Source organism: Balaenoptera physalus (genome assembly GCF_965194825.1).
Source record: "Balaenoptera physalus genome assembly, chromosome: 12".
NCBI classification, from domain to species: domain Eukaryota; kingdom Metazoa; phylum Chordata; class Mammalia; order Artiodactyla; family Balaenopteridae; genus Balaenoptera; species Balaenoptera physalus.
The window spans coordinates 57,112,858-57,131,097 of NC_138897.1; the positions used below are offsets into that span (position 1 = coordinate 57,112,858).

At 46.3% G+C, this 18,240-nt stretch overlaps 2 protein-coding genes across 13 annotated transcripts in view; one reads left to right on the forward strand and one right to left on the reverse strand.

The window, feature by feature from the left end:
• Positions 1-3,815, reverse strand: part of CABLES1 (Cdk5 and Abl enzyme substrate 1) — a 107,004-nt gene extending 103,189 nt beyond the window's left edge. For 2 of the 3 annotated variants that reach the window (XM_082418691.1, XM_082418692.1), the window contains exon 1: positions 2,801-3,815. In XM_082418691.1, the coding sequence (XP_082274817.1) occupies positions 2,801-3,678 (878 nt within the window). In that variant the 5' untranslated portion in view covers positions 3,679-3,815. The remainder of the gene's footprint in view (positions 1-2,800) is intronic. The other variant, XM_082418690.1, reaches the window with a different exon arrangement.
• The window catches only part of LOC309640245 (uncharacterized protein), a 645,560-nt gene continuing 630,613 nt past the window's right edge, over positions 3,294-18,240 (forward strand). For 9 of the 10 annotated variants that reach the window (XR_014252096.1, XR_014252097.1, XR_014252098.1 and 6 more), the window contains exons 1-2: positions 3,294-3,433; positions 4,547-4,743. The gene's annotated coding sequence lies outside the window, so the exon portion shown is untranslated. Of the gene's footprint in view, positions 3,434-4,546; positions 4,744-6,523; positions 6,808-18,240 lie in introns of those variants that run through there. The other variant, XR_014252105.1, reaches the window with a different exon arrangement.

Sequence of the window (18,240 nt, forward strand, 5' to 3'; positions counted from 1 at the left end):
AGAATCTACACATAGGGTGGCTGTGAGGATTCACTGGGATAAATGTCAAATATCCAGCCGAAAGCACAGAGATGGAGTCATCAATCCATGGACACATCTGTGCCAAGGCCTGGGCACAGAAATTTTCCTGTCATATTTCAAGATTTGGAAGTACAAGTAATAATTGTGATTAGTTTTACAAGTGTCCAGGTGGAAGTAACAAAAAAGAAAGGGTTTCAAGATTTCAGATCAGGAGATTCTGATTTTTATATACCCATAACAAACTGGATATATGAAATCCCAAATTCATGAAAAAAAAAAAAAAGGCAGATTTCAATTAACTATGGCAGTGCTTTCCAAACTTTCACTTGTATATGAATCATCTGGGGATCTTGTTAAAATGCAAGTTTGCACTCAAGTAGTCCAGAGTAGGGCCTGAGCGTTTGCATTTGTAAGAGCTCTGAAGGTCCAAGAACTCAGTTTTGAGCAGGAAGGTTGTTTGGAATTCTTTACATTGCAAGCAACAAATCCAAGGAAAGCATAATATGATTTAAAAACAACACCCCAGGAGAACATCTATGAAGTAGTATATGGAACCACCCAGGCTAGGAGAATTTCTTAAAGGGAGGCATACCAGGAAAACAAATGACATTCTTTAAGTTGGCCTGGGCCTTATTCATATGAGTCTGTACTCCACATCACCATTCATCTAGGCAGGTGAAAGTACTCTCTAGTGATCACAAAAGCACCACACTTCTGACAAAATTCTTGCAAGCAGGGCGGTGTAGGAAACAAAGTGTCCTAGGAGATTCCAAGTTCCTGGCCACTCCATGAGTAGCGGCCATGCTAGCTCTTCACGGCCTTTCTTAAATCTCTGTTTTACCCATTTACTGCCTCTCTGCACATTAAATTTGACACTATTTCTGTTGACAGATGTAATGTTTTAAACGCCCGTCAAGTTGCCGGATATGGATAATTCCGAAGTAGTAAGATGAATGTGACTGTCAGGTTAAGGAAGCATCTTATACTGACTAACTCATCTTAATGTGTGTGTTGAGGGGGGGGGAATCAATAAAACATCCAAGGGGTTCATATTTATAGGTTCAGAGATTAAATCTGGCTATTTTTTGTATCAGAAATATCAACACACAAGATCCTCCGTGTCCTCTGAAATGAGATTTTTGGAGACAAAGTGTGAAGTAATTTGATCTCCAGATGTTTTGAGCATGGGAACACATCTGTCTACTATGAGACACAGGCCAATCTTGCACACTGGCTTAGAATAACATGTATGTTTATTACAACTCCTGTCCTGACCCGCTGGACAAGCTGGGCTCATGCTTAAACTATAGAGTCATTAAGAGCCAGTGCATGATGTCAAGCTGCCCAGAAACTGCTGAGTCTGAACCACTCACCCAGAACGGAAGGGATTCCCCTCCCCTCCTGTGCACTGGCCCAGTAACGGGGAGAGGCATGCTCTGACAAGAAATGCCAGGCCCAGGCTGTCACCTGTGCCCAGCGTCACTAATCAGCCATGCAGTCACAGAGCTATTCGACCGCTCCACACCCCTGCCCGCAGCCCATGTGCACTCAGCTAGGATGCTACGTACCAAGCAGGGTCATGATTTCACCACTTGGGAAGAAACAGACTCAGAACAAAATTCTGCAGGAGCCTGGCTTGCTCTTTCCCATCTGTCCACTGCAGGAGGAAGTTAAGTTTTCCAACAGGCCACCTTCTTACTTAGGCCAGAAAAAGCCTAAGTGTTCAGATGAGCATTACAGGAGAGAGGCTGTAACAGGAAAGGCTCCCCCTTCTCACCTTGAGGCCTGCAACATGTTGGCAAGGTCCCATTCCAGAAGGGGAAACTGAAGCCCCAGGAGGTTAAAATAACTGAGCCATAGGGAGCCTAAGAGGCCTTCCTAAGTAATAAGCCTCCCAGGGAACAGGTCTGCACTTCCTTGGGGCTCCCCACTCCTGTTCTCTCCCAACCTCCAGTCCCACTGCCTGATGCAGACCTAGCTCCCCTACTGTCCCTGGAACATAAGCGACAAGCTCTAGCCATTTCCTGAATAAGCAAGTGTCCAACATTTCACGGTTTTGCTAAGATGCTTGATACCCGCAGATGACTTAAGCGAGCGAACACAACCACCTTTCCACTAATTTCAGCAAATTCACCTTGGAATGGAAAAAAGGATCCTCAAGCCCTATTTCCTCCCTGTCCCCCACCCCCAAGGCCTGGTTCAAGGGAACATAAAGACTTCCCTTTTCTTAGAAAAGCAAAAGGAAAACGCCAAGTTCTTCTGGGACACTGGAATACTTTCAGCGCAGGCAGAACTTCTCAGGAGGGATTCACGGCGTGTCTGCGACAAGTTCAGGCTCACACGCGCCGCTTAGCCGCCGGCCGGACCCACGGCTCAACTCCGCGCCCCGCCTAGTCTTGCCTGGCTCAAGGAGAGTGCTTCTCCGGGTCCAGACCGGGTTTCTGGAAGTTCGTGATCTCCTCCGTGCAGTGGGAGGTTTTGGTGCCGCTTTTTAGTGGGCTCCCACAAGCCCTAACTCGGGACCCACTGCATGAGCATGGTGCTTCTGCTCTGTGAGTGCCGGGCTCGGGCACACACGTGTGAACACGCACACACGTGTGAACACGCACACACGCTCCCTAGAGACCTTCCCTCTTCCGCGTGCCCTCGTAGTTTGGAATTCGCGCCAGAAGCCCAGGGATCCGGCAGCGCGCGGGAATTGGGAGCGACCGAGTCCCGCAGCAGAGAGCGGGCCGGGAGGGACGCGAGGTAAGGCGCGCGTGGCGTCCTGGATACTCACCGGGACCTCTGCAGCTGCTCGAAGGCGCTGGTGCTGCCCCCCTGGCCCGGCTGCTCCAGGGAACAGTAGTTCTGTGAGGTCTGCCTGGAGAAGGCGAGCGGCAGGATTCCCTGAGTGAAAGAGTTGAGGCGGCCCCGACTACCGCTCCCACTCCCGGGGGTCCCGGAGCCCAAGAAAGCGGCCGCCGGCACGTGCACGCTGATAAAGGCGTCGTCTTCCTCCAACTCGTCCTGCCCGGCGCCCCCGGGCCCGTCGGGCAGCTGCGGCTGAACGCAGGCGGTGAGAGGCGCGGGCCGGGGCGGCTGCAATTGCTCCCCCGATGTCCGGCCCGCGCCCAGGGGGCTCGCGAACCCTCGGGCCGCCCCGGGGCCGAGCACGGTCGCGTGGCCGCCGGGGACCAGGGGCGGCAGCGGCGAGGGCGGCGGGTGGCAGGGGCCCGATCCAGCTGCCAACGCCGCCGCCGTGCCCGCCGCGGCGAGCGCGCCGCAACCGCCCCGCTCGGCGGCGGCGAGCAGGCTGAGCCGAGTCCTCGCGCCGCAGGCGCTGCCGGCGCCCGGCTTGGCCGCGCCGCTCTCCTCGCCGCCGGCCCACTCCTCGTCGTGCAGCGGCGGCCGTCCGTCCAGCGAGATGTTGGTGAGGAAGGAGAGGGCAGCCTGGCGGCGCCGCGGGTCCATGCGCGGCTTCCTGGGGGGCTCGGGCGGCGGCAGCGGCGGCTGCGGCGGCGGCTGGGCCGGCGCGGCGGCCGCGGGCTGAGGCTGCTGCTGCGGCGGCTGCTGCAATCTTCTGGTGCCCGCGGCGTCGGTGCCGGCGCTGCTGCTGCTGCTGCTGCGGACGGCCTTGCCGGCGGTGGCGGCCGTGGTGGCGGCAGTCGCCGCCATTGTGTCCGTCTGCGGAGATATTTCCGCGATGCCCGGAGAAGCGAGCGGCGCCCGAGTGCTAAGCGGCGGGCGCGAGCGCCGGTGACCCGGGCTGGGCAGGGCGCGGGGCGCGGGCGGCGTGCGCGGCGGCCCGGCCCCCCAGCGGGCGGGCCATGCTCGCCCCTCGGTGCTCGGGCGGGGGGCGCCGCCGCTCCGGCCCACGCGCGCGGCTCGCTGGCTCGCTGGCCGTCTGCCCGCCCGCCAGCAGCCTGGGGGTTCGGTCCCGGGCCCTCCCAGACCCCGCAGTCTACGACTCTCGGGCCCCGGTGTCCGTATTTATAGGTGCGCGCGCCCCGCGCTCGCGCTCCGAAGCGCTCTTTGCAAAAACACTGTATCACGTGTGGGGAATGAAACCTGGGAGGAAAACAAAGCCGCAGGCGGCAGCCGCGGAGGCTGGCGGCCGGAGGCGGGGGGCCGGAGGAGGAGGAAGAGGAGGAGGAAGGGAAAGACGAGCGGGTGGCGGGGCGAGGGATCGGCCGGGCGGTCCAGGTAGTCCGGGCCGACTGCGGGGGGAGTTGGTGGCTCCCAGGGCGCGCGCCCAGGTGAGGGAGGTAGCACGTTTCCTCGTAGCGCTTGGACTGGGAACTGGGGGCGCGAGCAGAACCCCATGAGTCACCGCGTGAAAATGTGGTCCCGGGAGAGTTGTGGGTCTGCGGGACAATTAATTGGAGCGACGCGGAGATTTGGCCCGCGAGCTTGTTAACTGGATCCCGCGCTGCTGTTGGGCCCCGAGAAATACATCCTTATTAATAGTTACACACCCCTTATGTGGACAGTCCCACCATAAAGCTGTCGCTAACCGTTGAGTTTGTGTTTCATTCATTGGCAGACTGAGGATGCAGCCCCTGATTTAAATGCACACCCGAGAGTGCGTCAGAACCCAGGCTCGAACATCAAACGTGTGGCCAGACTAATTGACACATCTCCATTTGATGGTGCTGTCACTTTTCATCTCTTTCTTAGCAAAGGCCAACATCAATTTTTACTTCGGCCCAGAAACGTGCTCCGTTTTCCATGAAGACCAAGGTAAGCTAAGATGGCCTCACAACCTTTTCCCCTTGTCACCTTGCAAATTTTTGTGGGTTATGATCTCTTTTCCTCCCATATAAACTGGGAACAATATGCACAGCTACTTTCTGTCATTTATTTCATAAACATCCGTCTGGTACCTACAATGTCTTCTGTAAAGATGAGTACCTGTCCAAGCTGCAGCTCTGGATCTGCGAGGGGTGGCAGAATTCTGTACCCCAAACCCACGCCCAACAAATGCCTGTCCTGGGGGGGTGGGAGTGGTGGGGGGTTACCATGGGCCATCCGAAAACGCCTGCAGATTTCCCTATGCGGTTCGGGTGACTTACCAAATGCAATAGGAACAATTGTCACACTGACTTGAGTTCTGTGACATCTAAGAAACCCTCTACACTTTCCTGAGGGAGAAGCAATGTGTTTAAGATCAAGGGATTAATTTAATTAAAGGTTTAAATTTAGCCTTGGAGCTAATGGGTAACTGTACATTGAAATTCCACTCCATTTCAAGTTCAAGAAAGTAAATTGAGTAATGTAGAGCAAATACACCCTTCCAGAGACATGCAGCCAGCCTGGAGGATGAGATATGGGTGAGTTCGGGTTACAGTGGTTTAGGACAAACATGGCACATGGCCCTTTACATGAACAATTGTTCATTTTTTATGTTATGCCATTTTTAGGCCTTTTGAGAAAGTGGAACCCAGTGTCTATATTTAGAGCAGCCTTACTGCAGCTAAGCGACCAGTGCTGTGTAATTTCATTAGGATTTTAATTACTCTCTTCAACTAACTACTTGAAACTTCCAAGTTACTTTATTACAACTAACTTAATTTACTTGACCACTGGTCTGGTTGTGCTGACAGGCAGTGTTTAAAAAAAAACCAACTCTGCACATGTAAAAGAAAAAACTATTTTTATCAAAAAAGTGATGCATGTTTATTGCAGAACATTTAGAGAATAAGATAAAGAGAAGTAGGAAAAAAAAAAGCTTTACTAACAATCACATCTCCAATGGAAATTTTGATTTCTGTCCTGTGTATATTTTTAAACAAAAGTTAAAGCGGGCTGTTTGTGTCTTGTGATCTTTGCTTGCTGTGTTGTGATCATCCTTCCTTTTAGAATATTCTTCTATAACATCATTTTAATGACTGCACAGTGTTCAGTTTGATGGAGAAACTATAATTATTAAGCCTGTGCCCTACATTGAACATTTAGGTTGTTTCCTCTTTTGCTGTTATAAAGAGTGATGATGACATCCTTTGTTTTGCTAAATCTTGCTACCATCCAATATTATTTTCTTAGGTTAAATGGATTTTGGGGCAAAGGACATACCATATTTTTAAGGCTTTCTATCCAGAGAAGTTGTTCCAATTGGCTTCCTCACTCTTGCCAGCATTGGGTATTAAAATTTTTTCATCAATATTCATTTCTTTGCCCATTTAAGCTATTTTAAGGGTCAAATATGCAAACTAATTTCAAATATTTATTAAAACATCAAACAAGAATTAATATCGATTTAACCTCCAAACCGCTCCTGTGATCTTCTTATGGGGATCAGGAGAGATACAATTTACTGTTCATCTACTATGTGCTAGCCACAGAATATTTCTAATCCTTATGACTACTCTGCAGTGCTGGGGGGAGGGGAGATTATCATCAATAGTTTACAGATGAGGCTCAGAAAAATAAAATGATTTGCCCAAGGTCACTAGCTCTTAAAGTGGCTGGGCCAGGGGCTTCCCTGGTGGCGCAGTGGTTAAGAAGCCACCTGCCAATGCAGGGGACACGGGTTCGAGCCCTGGTCCGGGAACATCCCACATGCCGCGGTGCAACTAAGCCGGTGCGCCACAACTACTGAGCCTGCGCTCTAGAACCCGCGAGCCCCGACTACTGAGCCGGCTCGCCTAGAGCTGGTGCTCCACAACAGGAGAAGTCACTGAAGTGAGAAGCCTGCGCACCACAACGAAGGGTAGCCCCCACTCGCCACAACTAGAGAAAACCCACACACAGCAACGAAGACCCAACGCAGCCAAAAATAAATAAATAAATAAATAAATAAATAAATTTATATTAAAAAAAAAAAGTGGCTGGGCCAGTATGCAAATCTTACTCCAAGACCCATACATATTCTTGCGCCCTCTGCTGGTGAGGATGTTTTATGGGGGGGCTGTCTCCACATTTAATCTCATACTCATAATAAAGAGTCAACTATAATGGAAATAAAACAAGCTTTGGAGGAGAGGGATCTGGGTTTCAAGAGTAAGTCTCTTAACTTCTCCAAGCCAGTTTCCTCTGGGTTATTCTGAGGTACAAATGAGGTTGCTTGAGAAGCATTTTATAAACTTTAAAGTACTTTTTAAAATGTCTGTTACTATACCATCCTAATCTACTTACTCCCTGAATTTTTCCAAATTCACTTATTTTTCACCTATTTACACATGCATCAAGTATTACTGAGCAACTTCTAGGTGCACAGCACCATCTTGCTACAAAAGGGGTAAAAAGAAGTGTAACCTTTAGCCCTTGTGCCCTTGACACTGAAAGTAATGAAAACCAAAAGCTCAGGACACAGTTCAGTAAAATGGTAAGGCAGACTCTGATGAAGTGATCAAATGAGCAATCTGACTGGGACACTCTATACATATTATCATAGTGTGAAAGAGGAGCTTTTCATTTGAGGGGAGGCCTCAAGCAAGAGCCAGGATTTAAGCTGACCTGGGAAATGAAGGAAGGAAGAAGTTCAGTTCAGGAAGAGGAAATTCTGCAAATTCCTCATGGATTGCAAGCTTAGAAGTATAATTCTTACTAAACCAGTTGCCAAGGTTTGATTTTTTTTTCCATTTCTTTTCATATTGCTCCATTCCAAGCACTCATTCTGAAAACTGTAATTGCATGCACAAACTGTTTTGACTGACATACATGGGAGTCAATTTAAAAAAGAAAAAAGAACCTACAAGTAATCACTGATCCTTTAAAAAAAATAATTCCGCAGACCAAGAAGTCTGAAAATTAGCTTAGAGAAAACAGTGGATATCAGTCATATCAGAAGCCATCTGACATAAGTGGCAATAACAAGGGGTTCTGATGCCAGCTTAGGCCCTTACAAGCTTATGACCTTTGGGGCCTCCTGCTTGGGAAAATTACAAAATTTTTGTGTTTGTTGCCTCGTCTGTAAAGTTAGGTTTAGTGTAATATTTTACCTTGCAGAGTTGTGAGGATTAGTGACAGTATGATGATGTAACTAGCAGAGTATCTTTAGGTAGCTATTATTCGAAAAATACAAAATATAGAAGGTGCTCCTAACAAAGGCCAGGATGTTTTCGGTTCTAGGTTTTTGTAGTTTTCACTACTGTCAGGCAGGTAGGCCCATGAGAAGCTTCAGATGTCAGCTCCAGTTCAGAACAGATTATTGTATGGCATGTTCCCTAAAAGTGCAGGCTGTTGCCTGCTTTTTATAGGCATAAAATACAGGCATAGTGCCGATGAGAAACCTGCTACTTTCCTTAATCAGATGAAAGTTAGATATTCCAAGACTAGAAATGGAGAATATCCAAGAGGCAGTCGTTAACACCCCAGCTGTTCTCCCTGAAATTCACCTTCCTGTGGGGACTCTTAATCATCATTTCTGTTATCCTGGGAGAAGGGGAGGGAAATCGATGGGGGGGTATTGTTTCCCCCTTTACAGTTTGGCATAGATACCTTAATTTCCTTACTTAATTCTCCGAGACATCTGAGACTAGATGCAACATTTAAATATGACTTGACTAAAAGCTCAGGGATATTTAACGAAGAAATAAACTCAATGAGTAACAGACAGCCACATAGAGCAACTTACAGAATATGACTTCCTTATAGTCCTCGTCTCAATATTTCCTAAATGCCAATCCCATGCTCGGTTCTGGCTTATGTTCTGTGAGTAGCAATGATCCTACCCTGGAGCCCTCAAGCTAATAGCAGGAAAGGCATGGAAATATTTTCACCAAAATATATCAGGTATTTTAAAAAGAGAGAGAGAGAGAGCTATATGCACAGGGGTCAACCAACCCCCGGCATACCTCCTAGAGTAGGGGCTATTTCAACTTTTGCCCCCCAGCACCACCCATCTAGGGCACTCTCCTCTCCCTACGCAGGAGAAGATGCCCAGAGGAAATGGCATTCCTGCTACTGGCCATGATCCCATCCTCCAAGTCTCCTTTTCCTGTCTGGGGACCTGTCCATCCCTCAGTAACTGGCACCAGCAGCTCCTGGCATTGTTAACTCATCGGCCCAAACAGGATCATTTTGTCTCCAGACCCCTCACACTACGTGGAGGAAAGAGGAAGAAGGACGTTTTACCACAGTACCTGCCTAGCACAATGGAGCGCCTTCAGACTTTTATAACTTGTATGAGAAGCTGAGAAAAGTAGGCAATAGAGCATGTCCATTGGACTGTATGAATGGTCATGTAAGTGTGTGTTACTAATTTTTCAAGGACGACAGCTCAGGGCAAGAATGGATTTTGATAGCTGTCAGTCTGGGGAGACAAGTGCCAGTAACCCTTCGTCACTGTCACAGTGTCTTTAGAGTGTAAATCCCCAAAACAGTAGTGCAAATGCATCTACTCTTTAGATTTCTTCTGATCCACCAAAATTCTCGCTTGGATGCAGCCCAGCCAATTGTGAAGGAGGAGGGATAGCCATTCATAATAAGTGGTCCATTCCACTAGCCCTCCGCCAGCGGGGTGCAGCCAATGGGCCCAGGTTCGGGTTTTCAGGTTCCGAGCTCTCCTGCTAACCTGTGACTGCTGGGCCTCGGCTTCTTCATCTCAAGGCTGGAGCAAATCCTGTTCACCTCGCATGGTTACTGTGCAGATGAGAACCAAGGCATGTGTAGAACACCTCCCACTGTCTAACACATAGTGGGTGCTCGTGAATGGTGGCTGATGCTAGTATACAAGGGACCCCAGAGAAGCACGCCAGACTGGTGAGCAGTGGATGTCCCGTTCCACTGCCCAAGGCATTAACTGCCCTGGAAGGAACGTGGCGTCCAAACTGTGTTAAGAAAAATACATTTCAGGGCTTCCCTGGTGTAGCAATGGTTAAGAATACGCCTGCCAATGCAGGCGACATGGGTTTGGGGACATGGATTCGAGCCCTGGTCCGGGAAGATCCCACATGCCACAGAGCAACTAAGCCTGTGCGCCACAACTACTGAAGCCCGCATGCCTAGAGCCCGTGCTCAGCAACAAGAGAAGCCACCGCAAGGAGAAGCCTGCGCACCGCAACGAGGAGTAGCCCCTGCTCACCGCAGCTAGAGAAAGCCCGCAAGCAGCAATGAAGACCCAACGCAGCCAAAAATAAATAAATAAATAAATAAATTTATAATAAATAAATAAGTCAATAAATATACTGTGTTTTAAAAAAAAAAATACAGGGCTTCCCTGGTGGCGCAGTGGTTGAGAATCTGCCTGCCAATGCAGGGGACACGGGTTCGAGCCCTGGTCTGGGAAGATCCCACATGCCGCAGAGCAGCTGGGCCCATGAGCCACAATTACTGAGCCTGCGCGTCTGGAGCCTGTGCTCCGCAACAAGAGAGGCCGCGATAGTGAGAGGCCCGCGCACCGTGATGAAGAGTGGCCCCCGCTTGCCACAACTAGAGAAAGCCCTCGCACAGAAATGAAGACCCAACACAGCCATAAATAAATAAATAAATAAATAAATAAAAATTTTAAAAAAAGAAAAAAAAAATACATTTCAGATGCTACCCTGAGATGGCCTCAGTCTTCCAAAAGGGGATTGTTCATGCCCATAATGCCACCCAAAATCCAATTGCAGAATTTTTATGATATTGGCATTTTAAAGAAAAATCAATGAATTTTCTTCATTGTGTTACTTTTATACTTCAATTATAGCAAACTCTTGATTCTCTTTGAAATTAACCTGTTTTTATTTCTTTTGAAATTATACTGATATGCATGAATAAGCATCTCACGTACAAAGAAGAAAGCACTTCTTATGTAATTATAGCACTTCTTATGTAATTATGTAATTTCCTGAACATGCAAATTACATATGGCGCTGGCTTCCAGATGAAAGCTCCTCTAGACTGTGCACAAATCGATAGGCCTAGAAGGCTCTATGTCTCCCAGTATAAAAATGTTATTTTATAGTGTTTGCGTTTGTTAGGTCACTCTCACATCAGAGTGGGACGAATGTGGCCAGATTCTGGGGGAAACATTACCACTTTGCCTGCCACTGGAAGTTTAGCTGAGCTAATTAGTGGTCTGTGGTAACCTTCACTGATAGATGGGCAAACCACATGAAGAGACAGCCCAGAGAAACTGAAATGCAAATGCCTACCAATCACTTGAAAAAAGGAGAAATAAGAGTGATGGACACTCTTATATTACTGGTGTAGACTGGAACAACCTTTCTGGAAAGTCATTTGGCAAATGTATCAAGAGCCTTAAAACGTTCACGCCTGAGAGCATGGGCTTGGGAGTCACACTGGCTGGGTTAAATTTTGGCCACACTCTCATGGTTTTGAGCACATTGAGCACGTTACCCTTTGTGCTTCAGTTTTCTCATCTGTGAAATGGGAATGATAATCTACCTTTTATAGCATTGCTATAAGGAATCAGTTCAGTAACGTTGCAGTTAATGCTTGGTACATGGCAAACACTCATGAAATGTAGTTACTGCAGTAATCCTAAGGAGCTATTGAGAAACAAGGTCAAACATTTATGCACAAAAATATTCATCGTAGCATTGTTTAAAATAAAGGAAACTTGAAAAAAGAAACCCTAAATGTGGAGCAATGGAAAAACTAAGTAAATTATGGTTTACTCAAACAATGGGATATTGTGCTTCTATTTTTTAAAAAATTATGTTTACCAAGCTTTCTTAATGACATGAAAAATGTGTTTTGAAACAATGCTAACCAAATAGAGTAGAAACTAGATAGATCACAATATCTCAACTTTGTGAAAAAATTGAATGGAATTGTTTTAAATACTAATATGTGCCTAAAGCGTACACGTGACCAGAGGGGTAAATCACTGGCTAGGATAGTAGGATTATGGTGATTTTTATTTGCTTCTTTTTGTTTATGCAAGTAGAAATAAGTGTGTGGTCATTATAGAAACTGCTTCCCAATGAATATTTTTTAAAATATTTTTTAAATACGTAGAAATAAAGCTTGGAAGAAACTATATCCAAATGTTAAATGGTGGAATTATTGGGGAACTTTTTTCAATTTCTTTAGGGATATTAGGAAGCAACTAGCTTTCTCTGCCACCGATGAGTAGGAGGTGTTTAGGCAGAGAGAAGGAAATGCCTTTTAGTAAGGAAACCAAGTATGAATGAAGGTGCAAAGACAGGATTAGAAAGGAAAGGACTTTTTGGAAGGGCTGGCAATGACTAGACGTCCCAGAACAGCTACATTAAAAGGACTGTAGCAGTGAATAATGAGGAATAACACCAAAAAAACAGTATGTAGGGCCAGATCACGAGGAGCCCTGAATCTGAAGGAAGGAATTTGAACCTATGGGCCCTAGAGAGCCATAGGTGATTTTTGTTTTTTATTTTTTTTTTAAGTTTCATCCGGTTTGTTTGTTTGTTTGTTTGTTTTGGCCGCTCCACTCAGCATGTGGGATCTCAGTTCCCAGACCAGAGATCAAACCCGTGCCCCCTGCAGTGGAATCGTGGAGTCTTAACCACTGGACCGCCAGGGAAGTCCCCATAGGTGATTTTTCAACAATAAGTGACACATGTGTCAAAAGCCAAACTGAAGGAGTATTAATTTGGCAAAGGTGCACATGGGATTGAACAGAGAGTCTTAAGATCGGAGAGGGTTTTTTCTTCATTCTTCCATTTATGTATTTATTCATTCAGCATGCATTGAGCTCCTGCTTTATGCCATGCCCTCTGCAAGGCACCCAGTAAGGCAAGATCCCAGGCCTCAAAGAGTTAACAGTCTGCTGTGAAAACTGGAGAAAGAGAGCAAAGGACACAAGTGTGGGTTCCCTTTTATGAGCAAGCCCTGAAATGGTCATTTCTACCTTCTAGTTTGAATTCTCACCAAAGCCCCGCTATTTATCCTATCTGACCTATGAAGAAACAGAGGCTCAAAAAAGTTAAGCATGGGGTCGTGCTTCTGGTCACACAGCTGATCCCTGGATAATTCCTTCTGTAACATCTTAGGGTAGAGGTCTGTGTCACAGGGAGAGGCCGAATCCTGGGTGGTCAGAGAGGCCCCACAGTGAAGGTGATATTTGAACTTGGACTCTAGTGCACATGTGAGATAGGGCATTTCAGGCCATGCACAGGCATGGGGTCAGTAATGTTAGGACTCTATTACAACCATTTGGGCCCGAGGCAGTAACACTTGGAATTGGCAGTGAGAATGGAAAAGAAGGGTCAAGGGCAAGAGGCACTGAGGAGAAACTGGCTTCCAGATTTCCAAGCTGGGGGGCAGCTGTAATTCCTGAAAGAACCAACAGTACCCTGGGGAGGGGAGAACAGATGAGAGGGTCAGATGCTGGCTACGTTCTGGCATGAGTTCCTGGTCTACACCGTCACACAGGGGCCCAGGGGAGAGTAAGAAGGAGTAAGAAGGTCTCATTTTTCTAAATAACACCTTAATCAGGTGGAAAGAGAAGTAGGCTTTGTGTTTGTACTGTCACAACCCTCCAGTCTGGTTACAGATGGGCTCACATGGTGGATGGCTGAGGGCCCTGGTCTCTGGAGCCCCTACACTGGCCATGACCACACATTCCATTTGCCCTTTGAGACACAATTCAGAGCTGACACAGCATCCTGGCCCCCTTTTGTGATGTACGCGAGAGAAGCTGTTGGAAACAAACCATCCCAGGACTGGGCTCATTTCAGCCATTTTCTAGGATCCTTTTGATGGCAGGTGACAGAAACCCAGGTGAAAGCAGCTTAAGGAGAATTTATCTGAAGATATAGGAAGGTCTCAAGGAACACAGAAACAGGAATACAGCACACAGAGAACCGTGGATGTGGGCCTGCCTTTTCTTGCCCCCTAACCTTCTCTGGTGCCTGGTTCAGACTCCATCATCTCCCTCTGCAGATTCTGTTCCTCTAATCTACGGGGCAAGAAATGTGGCCTCTGACCATTTACAACCTTTATAACCTACAGAGCCTGGACCCTCCGGGTTTCCATTTCAAATTTACAAAGAAAGACTGAAAGCACAGCTTGTGTGGAGCTGGCCTTGGACTTCTCAACTAACAGGCATTCACTCCCAGAGGCAGATGGATGGTGTGTGGGTCGTAACATCTCTAGGTCTAATTTCCTTGCTTGGGAAATGGAGACACACTCTCTACCTTGGAGGTTACTACTGTGAAGAGTAAAGAGGATAAAAAGACATTGGTGATATTCAGACTTCCCACTAAGTGCTCCTAAAGGCAAAAAAAGAGGAGACTGGGACTACCCTGGCGGTCCAGTGGGTAAGACTCCACGCTTCCACTGCAGGGGGCGCGGGTTTGATCCCTGGTGGGGGAACTGAGAGCCCACATGCCGCGCGGTGCAGCCAATAAATAAATAAATAAATAAATAAATAAATAAATAAAAAGGAGACTGACAGCCTGAGGGGGTCTCTTGGTGAAGCTGGAAGCAGGACATTGATTTGAGGTCTTGTTTTTAGCATAAAAATGTGTTGGCTATGGGAATTTAGCATATGATAAAACTGACATCTCAAATTAGTAAAGATAAGATAAATTATTTAGTCAGTGATGTCGGGATTGACTGGGTTGCCAGCTGGGGGGAAAAAAAAAAGATCCCTCACAGTCTACAGCAGATTAAATTCCCGATGGAAGAAAGATTTAAATGCAAAAAATGAAATCGTAAAAGTAGTTAGGAAAAGTGCGAAAGACCTTAGCAAAAGAACTCAACATGTCCTCATGGTCTGCCTCGTTCAACACTGCAACTCCATTCCCTCAAGCAGCGCTTGGTACAGAGCCAGGACTTAATAAACTTTTCGTGGAAAGAATTAATGAGAGAATATTTCTTAAATCACCTCAGATAGGGGAGAAGCTTTTCTAAAGATGATCTAAAACCCAGGAGCTATAAAAGCAAAGGTAAATTTAGCTACCATATATATGTATAAAACAAATGAGGTGTGGGGGGGAGGGGAGGGAACCAAACTAATCAAAAGACAAACATACTGGAGGGAAATATTTGCAATTCACATAGCAAAAGGGACCCTTCCTTAATTAAAGAAATTCTAAATGTTGATAAGAAAAAAAAGCCAACAATCCAGTAGAAACATGGAGAAATGATATGAAGAAGCAGTTCCCAGCATAAGACATACAAATGGGTCTTGAACATTAAAAAAAAAAAAAGAAAAGAAAGATATTCAGCCTCCTTCATAATTTAAAAAAAGCAAATAAAAACTCTAATGAGATACAAGTCTTCACCCATCAGATTGGCTAAGGTCAGAAAGTTTAAGAACACATTGTTGTCTGTTGTGCATTGGCTAAAGGATCAGGAAACAGATACTCTGATGTAGTGTAGATTGGGAGCACTCTTCAGAGGGCAAGTGGACCATGCAATATGCCCTGTGACCTACTTGCAGGAATCTCTCCTACGGATATACTAACACATGTACAAATGAAGAATATTCAGGGTTATATTTGTTGTAGTGTTGTTGGCAATAGGAAAATACTGGAAATAATCATCACAGGGCTGGTTAACAAATTCTGGTACACCCATACAATGAAAAACTGTGCAGCTGTTGAAATAAGTCTCTATGATTTATGAAAAGGTCTCCAAGATGTAGTGTTATCTGAAAAAAGCAAGATGCAGGGCAGTGTGTATTTTATGCTCATTATACTAAACAGCAGCAACAACCCACATACATGGGTACTTACTTGGACTTGTGTATAGATGATTTCTTGGAGGATTCCCAAGAATCTGGGCATAGTGGTTGCCTCCTGGGAGTGAAGCTGGGTGGTTGGAGAACAGAGGGGTAAATTTGCATTCTAAACTTTTTTATACTTTTCAAATTTTGCTTCACAAACATGTATTACCTCTTCAAATAATAAATTAAGAACGTGTGTTAATTTAGCATTCTGCTCTGTGCTATTATATATCCACTATTGATTAATGTAAAAATCATGTTTTACATTACTTACCTCACACTAATTAACTCTCCCTCCCAAATCTTTGAGTGAAATTAAAATTCTAGAAAGATGCAGCACATTTATCCCAGGACTTTGTCTGCTGGGCACACCAACAAGTGGCCCCTTTCTGAAGAGAACAGAACTTTGTAGAGTGTTTGGCACATTAAGTAGCTGCCCTACAAATGTGAGTTCCTGTCTCTGCAGGAACGGAACTGTTCTGGGAGAGGGGCTGGAGGGAACCTCCGCTCCCCTGGCAAGGACAAGAGGCTGATGAGTGTCTTGTGCCCTGATCAGGACCTTGGGAGACCTGGAAATCCAAGGTCATATAGGGTCCACATTCTTCAGCCTAGCCCAGTCTCTGGCACATAGTAAGCACTCAAAAAAATATGTTTCTGGAATGAATGAACATACCAAGAGTTAACGGGAATCTCGCCTGAGGGAGTGACAAATGCTGTTGGGAAACTTTGGGGAAGTCCCATAAATAGATGACATTTAACCTGGGGCTTTATCTTTTTCATTTTCTTTTTTTTGGCCATGCCATGGGGCATGTGGGATCCTAGTTCCCCCACCAGGGATTGAACCGGTGTCCCCTGCATTGGAAGCACAGAGCCTTAACCACTGGACCGTCAGGGAAGTCCCTAACCTGGGGCTTTAAGAAGGAATCCCTCACCTGGAGGACAAGGGGGATAAAGCAGGATTTCAGGCAGAGAGAACAGCTTACCTTTAGGCATAAGAGTGGAGGGATTGGGGATCACAGAACACCTATCCGCCCTGCTTGGAGCAGCCATCAGATGTTTTCAGTTACCATGGGGGCATCACGTGTGTTGGCGGCTGTCTGACAAAGTGAATTGGGAAAGGTCCAAAAGCTGACAGACAGGAAAGAGAGTAACCAGGTCCCATTCACTTGAAGCCAGAGGAGGCTTTGGGAAGGGAGGTCCTCAGGTGGACCCTCACACACCCCTCCAAAGACTGACTGTGAGATGTGGGTGGAGCCATGCTCGCAGCCTATCAGATCCAGTGCCTCGTTCTTAAACCGCCCCCTTCATTATATTATTGCCCAGTGAGAGCCACAAAATAGAGGGTCACGATCGCTTATCCAGAATCCAAAACGCTTCGAAAATCCTAAATCGGTTTTTAAAATTTTGTCAACAAAACCCGCCCTGAGCTGATCTGAAGCTACACGTAGACGTAATTCATCGCACTCTTACGTGTCCGTATATACGTTTTGCTGTAGAAATATGTGTGAATGATGACAGGATGCTGTTCTAGACCCCGCTGAGGGGTTATATAACATATTGTAGGCGCACCATACTACTTTTAGTACTTAAAATCTGGAGAATTCTGAATTCTGAAACACATCTGGCCCCCAAAAGGTTTGCATCAGGATTTGTGGTCTAACATAATCGACCAACACACAAAACGTTTAAAAATAAAAGTAATATAATGTCCTGGGTGTAAAAGAAGAAATAAAAGAATAGAAATGTATAAAAACAGAATATGTATTTCAACACGTAAATGCTGGGGCAGGACTATACCAGAAGACGGGGGTGGGGGGCGGTGGTGAGTGGCAGACATAGACCCCTCCTGTGGAGGGGGGTTGCCTCTAAAGTGGACTTTGAATGTGGCAATTTGAATAAAACTGATAAAGTTATATATATTTTTTGCAACTCAAATGCTAAGAGTCCTTTTTGGGTAAGCGGTCTGAGGTGATCTCTAAAAATGGTTCACTATTTACTTGACCCAGAAAACCCCACAGAATCGTGCAAATCAAGAGGCTCAGATCTTCGTGTTCACTTTAAGAACACTCATGAAACTGCCCAGGCCATTCAGGGTATGCATATCTGAAAAGCCACCACATATCTGAAGGATGTGACTTTACAGAAGCGATGTGTGCCAGTCTGTCGTTACAATGGTGGAGTTGGTAGGTGTGCCCAGGCCAAAGAGCGGGGCTGGACACAGGGTCGGTAGCCCAAAAAAAGTGCTGAATTTTTACTGCACTTGCTCAAAAATGCAGAGAGTAATGCTGAACTTAAGGGCTTAGAGATGTAGATTCTCTGGTCATTAAGCATATCCAGGTGAGCAAAGCACCCAAGATGCCACGCAGGACTTAACAGAGCTCATGGTCAGATCAACCCATACATGAGCTCTCCCTGCCACACTGAGATGAACCTTCCTGAAAAAGAACAGATTATTCCTAAACCCGAAGAGGAGGTTGCACAGAAGACAAAGATATCCCAGAAGAAACTGAAGAAACAAAAACTTATGGCCCAGGAATAAATGCTGCAAAAAAAAAAAAAAAAAAAAGCAAATAAAAGTAAAAGCAAAAAAAAAAAAAAAAAAAAAATACTAGGAGTGGCATTGCCATGATTTTCCA